At 41.9% G+C, this 12,860-nt stretch overlaps 1 protein-coding gene across 8 annotated transcripts in view; it reads left to right on the top strand.

The window, feature by feature from the left end:
• FBRSL1 (fibrosin like 1) overlaps positions 1-3,047 on the top strand; it is a 754,265-nt gene extending 751,218 nt beyond the window's left edge. For all 8 annotated transcript variants that reach the window (XM_073628367.1, XM_073628336.1, XM_073628382.1 and 5 more), the window contains one exon: positions 325-3,047. In XM_073628367.1, the coding sequence (XP_073484468.1) occupies positions 325-1,576 (1,252 nt within the window). In that variant the 3' untranslated portion in view covers positions 1,577-3,047. The remainder of the gene's footprint in view (positions 1-324) is intronic.
• Positions 3,048-12,860: the final 9,813 nt, after the last annotated feature.

Here is a 12,860-nt window from a genome sequence, read left to right on the forward strand (position 1 = left end):
ACGCTGCTGACAGGAGGGAGGCTTCTAGGAGAGTTTACAAAATGTCCTGTGTGCATGAGGCCTTAGAGTGACTTTTACAACATTAAATATCGCATCAAAGAAAGATATAAGTGCTGGGAAATCAGACCCACATTGTCTCTGTATATGACAGTCATTGCATTAAAATGCAAAAGTAAGTTCACAAACGTGCAAGAACTAATGAGTATGCATAAAAAATGATGAGCAAGTATTTTGATGATGCGTCATAATACTACACAGTATCTACATGTATAACTGTTTCACAAAGTTTGTAACCAGCTCCATTTCATGTCTTTTTTTTTCTAGGGACCTGTTGGATAAGAGCCGACATCATTCTAACAGATCCTCTCCAGCATCAGCTCCTGTCAGCCACCAAATAAGTAACCTCATCCGCAGCAACAGCCAGACCCCTAGCGACTCTATGAGACAAGGCAGCCTAGGGGACAGGTCCAAAGAGATTGAACGGGAAAATGCTGATCGCTTGCGTGATGTTCCATCCACAGAGCACAAGATCAAGGAAAGCCGTTCTCCAGTAAAAGAACCCTCAGTTCATGATAAGAGGACGATAGAGGATGGCAGCAAGCCAGTCATCCAGTCTGTATCACCGTATGGTAAACCAGTTCTAAGTGAAAGTTTAAAATTGAGCAACCTGGTAGGCAAAGACAGTGAAAGGAAGCCTGAATTGCCAACAGACCTCCAGAAGATCAAGAGTGATGTAAAAGTTAAGGAGGAACGCAAAGAGGATTCGGATGTGTTGGTAGTAGGCTCAGAGCCTCCTCATCCAGTCCGGACAGTGGAACATCAGCCACTTCCACCCCCAGCTTCCTTGCATGGGTTATCTTTGCACCACACAATGGCAACCTCCATGCAACTCCCAATGGGTAGTGTCCACCAAATGAACAACTTGAATATGCTGGACCGCAGTAGAGTAATGACCCCGCTTATAGGAATGGGCCCCCTTACAGGCAGGGAGAGGCTTCCACATGCGAGTTTTGCATGGGACCCAATGAGAGACCCCTTGCGTGAGGCTTACCGCACACTGGACTTGCAGAGACGGATGGATTTTCACTTGCGTGCTGACAGTATGCACAGGTACCCAGGGACAGCTGCTGCCACCTTCTATGATCACGAACGATCTTACCGTGATCGTGAGCCACATGATTATAGCCATGAACAGCTCTTGGAGGCACGAAGGGAACAGGAACGATTGAGACATGCAGATGAACGTGAGCGAGAACGATTGCATTTAAGGGAAGAGATGGAAAGGGCACGAATGCACCATCTTCACTCCTCCCCACTAGAGAGCCATTTGGCACACATGCCCTCTTTCATGCCACACTTGAGTAGTGTGCCCTATCCTAGACTCAGCCCTTCAGGCGCCATGCACAATGGAATTCTAAACCGGACCCCACCCACAGCTGCACTAAGTGCCCCCCCTCCTTTAGTGCCAGCCAGCAACACAAGGCCCGCCTCCCCCCGCAGGACTAATCCCCTCACAAGTTCAGAAGCACGGGACTTTTCACCTTCCAGAAATCCTAAAGAAGTTGAGGCCCGATAGTCTTCTAAAATAAATAAATATCCACAGGAATCAAACACCATGAATTTTAAACTTGTACATAAAATATTTTACAAAAGTGCACTGCTCAAAACCTTCTCTTTTCTCCTCCTGTTTTTGTAAATGTACATTTGTAGGCTAAGCACACTTCTTTCCTTTAGCCAGGGAGGACAGTTCAGGGGTGATAAATGTTCCATCCTGGAAACCAAGGGTTCTACTCCTAAGGTCTCTAGTCATGTAACTATTTTTTGATCTGGGAGGCTCATTAGCCAGTGGGACGGGTTTAGTGAGGGGGGACTTTTTAAATGGATTTTTGTAGTTTTTACAGTATTTTGTTTTTCGCTACGGTGTTCTTAGTCTCTTCCAGAAAAAAAAAGTACCTTTTTTTTTTTTTTTTTTTTTTTTTTTTCTTTAATTTTATATTAGTTGCATTTTGCCTCTGGTGAGGGTAAAATAAGTAAACCTGTTCTTTCCATAAAATAACAGAAGAGTTTCATCCCCTTCATTACAGGAGGTATCAGAGAAACATAGCAATGCATATTTATACTTTCAGTCTGTTCCAGACACCTCCAGCACTGAAGGGCAGTAACAATATTCTATGGATTGTTTTCTTTATTCTGCATCTAACAGATCAACATTCTTGCTATCCTTTTGAACAGAAATCACAGATCTATTATTAAAATAATAAGATTAATGTACAAAACAATTGCTTTTTGCCTTATTTTATCATAAAATGGTTTTTAATGTTATATTCTTTGTTTTTTCTGGATAAAATATTCTGGCAGGATTGTATATATTTCATTGAATGGTTTGCTACACCTCATATGAAAAGGATCCACCACAGACTTTGTGATACTCACACACAAACAGAATACACGGATTTCAAGGATCACACTCGCAGTTTAACACATCATCATCTTACTATGCAATTGGTGTGTGAGGCGGGTCCTGGAAGAGGGAATTCTGCTATCTTCCCAAATTCTGCCCTGCTAACCCTGTTCCCTTGCCATCAAACTCCCACCACCACCTTCCAAGAATATGAAGGGCACAAATTGACACATGGAACACTGGAAGAGCCAAAACTCATCAAGCAAAGTTGGCGTTTCAGGAGTAGTGGACCATCAAAAGGACTGCAGGAACACGTTCCCTTGTGATGATTATTGGAATGGTGGCAGGTAGCTTCCACCTCATAAATGCCACCTCAACCAGGCCAACTTATGGACCTATTTATTTTCCCTGTGAACCCTTTGTGCTTTGAACCTGTGCAGTGTTTTAATTGAAATCTGTATACAAGAGCGGTAGAATCTTAGAAGTGCGCAAAAGCAAATATATATAAATATATCTATAATATCTATATATATATATATAAAATGGTGGAAAGAAAAAAAAAGTGTCTAAACATGAGCAACAATCTTTTGGTCCCTTTTTGTTTTTTAATTTTATTTTCTACAAACATGATCCTTCAGTTCTGATACCTTGTGTCTCGTTTTTCTCTGTTTAAACTGTTGTAATTTAGCTGTTGCTTACATGATGTATACAGACTATGTAGATTTATTTTCCGTAGCAGGCAAAATGTGCCATAAAGAAAGAGAGAAAGCCATATTAGTGCTCCAAAAGCCGAGCTTTTAATTGTGTACAAATACCCATCAGATTCAGCACTCACTGGAAAATTTAGACCCACATTTCTTTAGAAACACTTGTGGCACAGCCTCCTGATTGTTCATTCTTCAGGTAATCGCCCATAGCAATTACCTGTGCTGTTCTTCATCCTCCTAGCTCTTGGCCACTCTCAAGCTCCACAGCAGCACAACTAAACAGGATTACAGCTTCAAATCAAGGACTTTCCACCTCTCCTCCAGTATATCAGGCAGGAACTTGATACACTGACAGAGTTTAAGCAAAATCAAAACTAGCATAGAGTAACTCTGATATATTTTGAACAAAGTAAGAACATTTACAGACCCCAGCTTTAGCATACCTGACATGGTTCATACCTTGACTTAATCAGGCACCATGGTTCATCCCTTAACTTCATCAGATACATCTGATGGGTATTTTTGTGTAATTGAAAGTGCAGCTGTTAGCGTACTGTTATATGGTAACCCAGGAATGGGTTAATGAGCTGTTGCTGAATATCAATTTATACAAATGTGGGGGTGTTCACATATAAGAATTGCCTCAGAAAACAGTTCATTGCAATTTTCAGTTTAAATTAAGCAGTGACGTTCCAAATGCATCAAAACAAAAGGTGTGAAATCTTGGGGGCCCATTCACATCTATCCAGTCTGTTGTGGTGTAGTCATGTTGCACTAAGGAAGCCCATTTATTTGAACAAGCTGCCCACACACCACAATGGTCCAGAAAAAGCACATGCACCGTTTCACAGCATACTATGAGGCATGATGCTTTATGGTGCACTGCAACACATGTGCCAAAGCTGAGTTTTCTTAGTGCATTGAATAGCACTGCTGTGTGTTAGAGTAAAGTGTGTTAGCACAATGCATAGGTGTGAATGAACCCTTACAGTAGTTTTTCTTTTCAAAAACAACCATATCCCGAGTAGAAAAGCCTGTGCCCTGTCAGAGTGCTTCCTTCTGAGAAGTTGCCTGTATAAGCTGTGCTCTATATGTAGAGGTTCCACACATCCTGAAAAGTGTATAGTTCTGCTGTGAGCAAAGGTTGTGCTCTCTGCTGATTGGAAAAATCAAGATCTCAATGAGCAAGACTCTGGACCTTGACAGACCACTGCTTTAACACAGAGCAAGCATACTGGAGAGGGACAGGCTTTTCTATTTAGCATGTAGGTCATGATTTCTTATCTTGCTACCTAGATGCAGTGTAAATATTAGAAATGTTATTAGGCTGAACTTTATAATACAATTGGAGAAGGCTATTAAGGGTTACAGCAGCATTCTCTATAGGGGTTGCAAAATTTGTGCAGGCTTTTTTTTTTCTTGTTCAATGTGTTTGTTGGTTTTACAAAGTAAGTTCGTTACCGCTTACAGCAACCAGAAAGGTAACCTACATGAGTCATAACAGCCGGCGGCTGTAAAATAATGCAAAACAGACATTGAGAGAAGTAACAAATACCATATAACAAATGGACTGAAAGCCACATTAAGCCCAAAATGAAAAATGTAATATATTGCAGCTTACCTGTCCTTACATGTGGTAACTGCACTAGTTTTAGACTCTCCCCCCCACTGTTTTCACCTGGTGATCTGGCCAGTAACACACCTCCCTGTATAAGTGTGCCCACACTCTGGATGAATGAGCACATGGGCCACTTTTGGACAGCAGCATTGTCAGTCAGGGGTAGGGGGAGTGTTAGATGAACTAGCAGATTTAGGTTGGCCATAGACAGTTTGAATCTCAGCCAGTTCAGTAGGAACCCACCTGAGATTTGTGTATGGGCAAGCAGAATGTACCAAGTTGATTGACCGATCACCTTGGGCACAACCAGCCTGCTGAATTTTACTTGCGATTATCACTAGCTGCTATAGCAGTATTCACTGTCTTCTCCCAGATGGGTAAAGCATTCCGTGGTTGCAGGAAAGCAATTTCCACTATTTATGGCCTGCCTAAGATAAACTTAACAAATTGAAGCTTAACTTCAGCTAACACTTAACCACTGCTAGAACGTTCACTGTAAATGTACAGCTACAGGGCGGCCTGGCGCTGGATCATGTATATGTATGCAAGCTGATATTTCTGGGTAGGGGGCACATGCACGCCCCTGCCACCCTGGCTGTACTGAGCGAATGACAGAAGAGAGCTCTGTGTTGGTAAACAATACAGAGCTCTCTGTAGACAGCAGCAATGTGTAGTTTTTGTTCTGCCTGCAAAGCAGGTAGTAAAAGCTGACACATTGCTTCGTAAAAATAGTACACAGTTAACCCTTTGATTGCCCATAAATGTTAACCCCTTCCCAGCCAGTGTCATTGGGCCGTCTTATTGGCCTAGCCGTGATGGTTTCACTCCCGCGCTCGGCTGCAGCAAACAGATCTGAAGGAACGGCGAGCATATGACATTTTTTCAGAGCGCATATGTGCCGGTGAAAAAGAGTTTACTACCACTTTAATAAAGCCATCACATCTAATGATTGGTAAGTTGCAATATAATACATTTTTGCTTTAAGTGGCGGTTAAAATGAAGAGGTACAGTACTGTTAACATTAAGAAACTGGGTATCAGAAATGCCAAACATGGTTAAGGACAGTAAGAGGTAGGTGAAGAGGACCAGTGCATAGTTGAGTTTCCTTGGGATAGCAGGCCCTATTTTTCTGTGGGTTGATAGCACATTCAAAATGAATAATTGGCTGTGTAATGCAATGTGCCTCAAACCACAAAAATGCATGCGTTGCAGTGCACTATGACATGCTGTCCATTCCTCTAGTTTGCTTTTTCAAATTGGTTTCATATGGTACAGCCCTTTAATGCTTCCTAATAGAGACTACAATAAAAATGTTAGGGGAAAAACACAGCATAGAGCCAAAACTTTTTTTGTAAAGAAGAAAGGATCTCCACTACTCCCAACCAGCCCAGCTGAATAAACGATGAAGAGAGCGCTCTTTATCGCTCACCTGGGCTGCTCTGCAGTAGTAGCGGAGATCCTTTCCTCTTTACATTTACTAACCCCCTGGATTGGTATTAGGACAAGCCTGCACCCCAGTTGTGGGACACAGGGATATGCTTTCACCTGTACTTTGAGCAGCACCAAAAAAATTGGTAATTGTACCATATAGGACACTGGCTAGATGTTCATAGACCCAGGGCTTGGAGGCTGGTACTTTCAGATGATTGGACACTGGCAAAGCATGTAAGGACTTGCCACCTGTGTGTCACCCCTATAATTTCACCCCACTTTGTGGGGTTTTTTTTTTGCTATTGTCCTAAAATGATGGATTTTTTTTATTATTGCAGGTACTTATATAGCACTGTCAATTTACACAGCACTTTGCATATATCTCTTATGCATTCACATCAGTTCCTGTCCTCAAGGAGCTTACAATCTAAGGTCCCTAATTCACATTTAACTACTAGAGCCATTTTTGACAATAGCCAATTAACCTACCAGCATGTCTTTGGAGTGTGGGAGGAAACCAGAGTACCTGGAGGAAATCCACCCAAATTGAAGATTTTTTTTTTTCATTCAAAGATTCTGCTGATTGAACATTTGAGACACTTTTAAAGGCTTCAGAAGACCGTTCTTCAGAATGAATGACTACTGTTCACATGTACAAGAATTGTCTCAAAGCCTTGTCAGCTGAAACTGCCTGTAAAAGACTTGCATATAGCCCTTTGAAGGAGGCCATCTCTTTGGTAAAGTACTTTACAAATTCATAAAAGATGTCACAGAAGATAAGGTTCTTTTTCCACAGCAATAAGTTCCAAAACCCCTCTCCTCAGAAGCTCCCCCCCCCCCCCCTCTCAAAACCCACAGAGTCTTCCACAAAACCCTCTTCCCAATGAAGGGGCGGCACCCTCACTCCTAGGAGTGGCGGGGACATCTGTTACAGTTTGCCTGTCTCTGAGTTAGTCATCGCAGATCTGTGGATTCAGTCAGTTTCAAAGGAGGACAAAATAGAGTTGCAAACTACCCCCTCACCACTTTCTTCTTCCAAACCAACCAAAATCTGCCCCAGGACAGTCAGATTTACAGAATGCACTGGAACTTCTTGTGTCCCAGAAAGTAGTTCTCCCAGTATCTCTAGAGGACAGATCCGGGTACAATCAACCGTGGCCTACATCAGTCAAAAAGGGGGCACCAGTAGGAGCCAGCAGCCCCGAAGGAAGCAAGCCAGATCATCTCGTGAAAAAACACTGTCCCGCAATCTCTGCTGTCCATATCCCAGGATTGGAAAAATAGAAGACAAACTACCTTAGCCATCAATGCCTGTAGGCGAATGAGCCCTTTACCCCGACATCTTCAACCTAAAATGTCATAAATGGAGGACTACGAACGTGGATATCCTGGTCTCCAGATTCAGCAAGTTATCTCTGTTAAGGGTAATATATGCCTTTCCTCCGGTGCAAATTCTACCTCGACTGCTTCACAAAATAGAGCTGGTGATTCTCATTGCAAAAAACTGCCCCAGAAGAACCATTACACAGATGTACTTAGACTGTTAGGAGACGATCTTCTGGCCTTTTCCCAACAGGCCAGGCCTGCTGTCCCAGGGCCCCCTTTTCCACCCTGCTTCTCAGTCACTGACTTTAACAGGATGATTGTTAAAGCCCAGGACTTAAGAGCAGAGGAGTCTGAGTATGTCTTTCCTACTTTGCTAAAAGCAAGAAAAGCCACTTTCAGAAAGAGCTATTATCTTACCTGAAATTCCTTCTTTGCCTAAGATGAACACAGACCCTTCAATACTTTGTGCCTCGCATTTTGGCCTTCCTGCATTCGGGACTTGACCAGAACTTGGCTTTAAGCACGCTAAAAGGACATGTTTCCAAAATCCTTTGCCCTTGTGAAAAAATATATATTTTTCTTGAAACCTCAAACTGGTGGTAAATGCTCTTCAGCCTCCCAACCACCCTTGGAACCCATTGGGAAATCCCCTTAGGTGGTCCCTCCTGCAAAGTAGCCTTCTTGGTTGTGATCACGTTTCTCAGAGGTGTTTGAGCTAATGGACCTCTCTTGTAAGGAGCCATCTTGTCTTCCCAAGGTGTTATCAGTCTTCCACCTTAATGAAGACCTAATTCTGCTCATTTTTTGCCTTGCTCCAAAGCACCCAAAAGAAATGTCACTGACTGGATGTAGTCAGCGCCATCGGAGTCTACTTAGACACAATCTCTTTTTGGGAAAATTGATTTGTCCTATGATCAAAATCCATCATTAGGCGAATAAGATAATTCATGGCAAGAGTCTAGACTCTAAAGACAAAGCACCGTCTCCTCTATTACGTGCTCCCTCCACCAGATCAGCTGGCATTTCCTGGGCATTCCAACATCAAGCTTCTGTTGCCCAGTTTTGTAAGCCACCATCTGGTCTTCTTTTAATGCCTTTTCAAAGTTCTACCAGGGGGACATCCAATCTTCTATGGCTGCAGCTTTTGGCCACAAGATTCTTGCAGCATCACTCTGAAATTGACCCTTGTTGGGCCTGTTGCCACAGTTCTGTTTGCCTAGTTGTTGCCCACCATTCTCATTCACTTCTTAGGACCATAACAGGGTCTATGAATTACCAGCTTTTGTCCTGTATGATTAAGATGCAATGGATTTTGACTCACCTGTAAATTCCATATCTTGGTGTACAGTACAGCACACCCTCCTCTATATTCCTGTGTTACTCTTGCTTTGCTTGCTTCAAAATTAAGAATTCACGGTGTGGAGTAGGGTTATAGGAGGACTCCCAGAGGTGGTGTTCAAAAGCTTTGCCAGTGTCCAGTCTCCTAAAGGTATCCGCCTAAAAGCCCACGCTCTATGAATAACCAACCTTTGCCCTGTACTGTACTCAAGATATAGAACTTGCAGGTAAGTAGAAATTCCTTTTTTTTTTTTTCTTCATTTTTGATAGAGTAGGGAAGAGTTAAAGTCACTGTCATTTTTTTGGGGGTTTTTTTTTGTAAGAATTCCAACAGCGCTTATGGATAAACATACTAGATGTGTATACATAAAGTGCAATACAACAAATGCCCAATGGTAAATGATGCAATAAAAACATATATATAAAGTGCCAAGTTTTTCCAATGGTAATAGGTGACAAGATTTGAAAGGAAAAAAGTTGGAAACCTTTAACGCTATATATATATATATATATATATATATATATATATATATATATATATATATATAAAATTATTTTTTTTATTGTATCATTTACCATTGGGCATTTGTTGTATTGCACATTGCATTTTATTATGTATACACATCTAGTATGTTATCCATAAGCGCTGTTGGAACGCTTACATATATCCTAAATAAGGTTTAGTACCTTTGCATTAGCTGCTGTGGTCTTTATCATTTTGCATGATATTTAGTTAACCATTTGGCGTGAGTTTTAGTTTATTTTACAATAGTTTTTTTTTCATTTGTTTCTCAGGGAGATTTTCCTTCGCTTTCTGTCCTGGAGACACACAAGGAAAAAGGGATTGAGAGGATATCTTTCCAGCAGGAGAGAAATCTTCTCTTAGACCGTTGTCACAGTTGCAGGAACAAGTGTCCCTGTTGAAAGATTTCCCCTCTATTTCAGTTCTGGTTACAATTCAAAATTTAGAATTTACCCTTTAATTCCCATCACGATGGTGATCAGGACAAATTGAATCCCCCTAACCGGGACACATCAATTCATACTTGACAAAGGTTCTAACCCCCTCACCACTCTATCCAAATCTAAAATGGAAAAAAAAAAAATAGACTGCCCTTAGTAATACTTTAAGGGTTCCTTGTAGTTGACCTCTCCTACATACAATAGACTTGAAACAGTACAGAGCTGGAAACAGCTGAGAAGTAAAAAAAAACAAACATTTTGGATGTTTACACATGTTCTTGGAGACTGTTACCAAAGGTGACATTGATTCATTTTTATTGCCAGAATCCACACCATGAGCCAAAGTTCTAAAATTGTAAATTAAAAAGTAATATTGAGCAATAAGTGAAACCAATGAGCTGCTAATAATATCCAGCAAATACAATAGCTTTGCTTAAATTGAAAATAAACTCTCCTCCCCTCCCCTTATTGGCACCAACCTCTTCACCCAGCCTTTTCCGTTGTCAGGATCCCTGATAATCCCAATCTTGATCAGCCAGGTTGAAATTACACAAATTCCATGCATGTGCACAGGAGTTCATTTATTGCACCATTGGCCTGTACATTCTAAAGAAGATTGTAAACAGGTAGGCAAGTTTTTCTTTTTTACTTGCAGAAAACATCATATCAACATCACATGTCTCTTCTGCAATAAACAGCCTGACTGCAATTCTTTTCAGTTTAGTTCTGCTTTAAAGGCAAAGAGCATCTTTTGCACCATGTTACAGAATACACCCGTAACATGGTGCAAATGACCCCCCTACCCTGCCCTGTTAGCGTGTGGGGGGTCCTTGTTGACCCCCCTGCCCTGTGCTGGCCATACACAGTTTGAATCTTGGCTGGTTCAGCAGGAATGAGCCAGAATTCGAACCATTAAATGGACAGGCTGAATGTACCAAGTTGATCGATCAACTTGGGTACAACCAATCTGCTGGATTCGTTTGCGATTATCGTATGCGGCTGCTATAGCCGCTAGTGCTAATCACAGTCTTTTATTTGCGGGGCCACTTTTCCCCACTGGAAAAAGACAATTGCTCGGCAGGAGGGATTCCCATTAACTATGTCATCAACTGTGAGAAGCCTTTCAGAAGGGATGTTTGGCGATACATTTTCAGCTGTACTGTTGTGTCACTAAATAGCAGTCCTTGGGCTCCAGTCAAGTGATTTTGCCTAATCTGAGATTTTATCAGTCTCCTGCAACATGAGAAAGCATTTTCTAAGTCTCTCCACCCCAAATGAATTGACTGCAACATCATAAAGCATGGTACACACGATTAGGTTTTTTTTTTTTTGTTCAACCCAACGAAAAAAAGATGAGCTCAGGAGCTGTTGTACTAATAATCCAATGTTAGTACAGCAAAATCCCCTGCTGAGCTATTGTGTTCTGACAGTGGGACGCCTCTCCCCAGCCAGAACACACCGGTCAGTGCTCTCAGTCATTGGCTGGGAGCACTGCTCAGATACTGATTGGCAGACCTTTTTTTGGTCATGCCCCTTCAACAGAAGCCGGCCGTTTGGCCAGCTTCTGTCAGATTGGCTGCTGTACACATAGGCTGAATGTCAGCTGGTTTCTATTGAACCGGCCAATGCGACCTGACATTTGACCCTAAAGTTTGCAGCACAACAAATGGCTGTAAGGAACTGTCAGACATTTGTGGAGACAGCCATAAACTGCAGAGAATGATTCATCCTTGAGCCTGCATCTCAGTCCAAGAAGCAGATGTTGACCTAAGATAGTGCCTGGACAAAGATGGCCTTGATTGTCTAATCGAAAAAAACAGATGAAGGTAATGTCTGGAGATATGCTGTGTGCTCTGTGAGATGCAATAAATACCTGTAAGTGTTACATTATTTGTTATGCATGCACCTAATGTGGAAAAAAATATATCTAATCTTAGGTCCATTTAAAGAGACTGTTACCTTGTTCTTTCAAGGCAGGCCATCCCTGACAAGTTTATACTCACTTCTGCAGAATTCCCCACCTCTGCAAAATACCCAGAGGGTACACATGATGGAAGGGGTGATGTCACTGCACCTTCAGACACCCATATACAGTATTTGTGGCAGCTGTGATGGAGGAAAAAACAGTGGGGAAGCTCTAGAAAGGTGAGTTAAAGTTGGGAATGGGCTTTACATCAACCCTGTCTCTTTGTCCTAAATAGGCAAAGTGACAGAGTCCCTGAGTAGCTTTTAATATAACTATACTAATAAAAGCGGTAGTACCTATCTTGTACCTACAGGTAAGCCTATAATCCGGTTTACTTGTAGGTAGTGAATATATCCCAAATGTGCACCATATAGGAGATATTTACATGTGTAGAAGCCGGAGATGTCACTGGTGCTCTGCGCTCTTAATGAATGGCATTCCATTCATTGAGAGTGCTGTGCCACCGGAGTGACGTTATCATGGCTTGACCATTCAAAGGCCATAGGGAAGAATAACGGGTGAAGATGGAATCCCTGTCAGCAGTGGTAGGATGCAGCTGGAAGGATCTGGTTTTTAAGTAATGATATCACATTGTGACATGAGCCTGCGAGGGGACCAGTTTGTCTTTTTAATGCAGTTTACTACTGCTTTAACTGCCTACTTATGTTTTATTTAACTCCCATAATTAGCTTGCTGCTTTGAATCACAGATTAGTGTGACATAACTGCTGGGGGTGAGATTTGGATTTTCACAGTGAAGAACTTTAAGCACATTTCCAGGATTTGAAACTGCTGCCCAAAGTGATTTTAGGCACCCACTCCTATTGCCTTTTGCACCCTTTAAACCTGGACAGCAAACTCGCAACAACCAATAATGGGGTAGACTGGATATCCCATACCCTCAGTATGAAAGGGTTGGCTGAGAGCAGTTGTAGATTCTGCATGGATGAGCGGTTGTAGAGAGGATGTAATAAAATTTTTCACTTACCTGTAAAATCCTTTTTTTGGTGTCTATTAAGGGACACAGGATATTCAGAGGCAACTGGGTTATATTGCTGCTTATAGGAGAAGTGGACACAAAGTGTCAAAAGACCAACGGAGGGACCAAGAA

The sequence above is a fragment of the Aquarana catesbeiana genome, linkage group LG01, assembly GCF_042186555.1.
Source record: "Aquarana catesbeiana isolate 2022-GZ linkage group LG01, ASM4218655v1, whole genome shotgun sequence".
NCBI classification, from domain to species: Eukaryota; Metazoa; Chordata; class Amphibia; order Anura; family Ranidae; genus Aquarana; species Aquarana catesbeiana.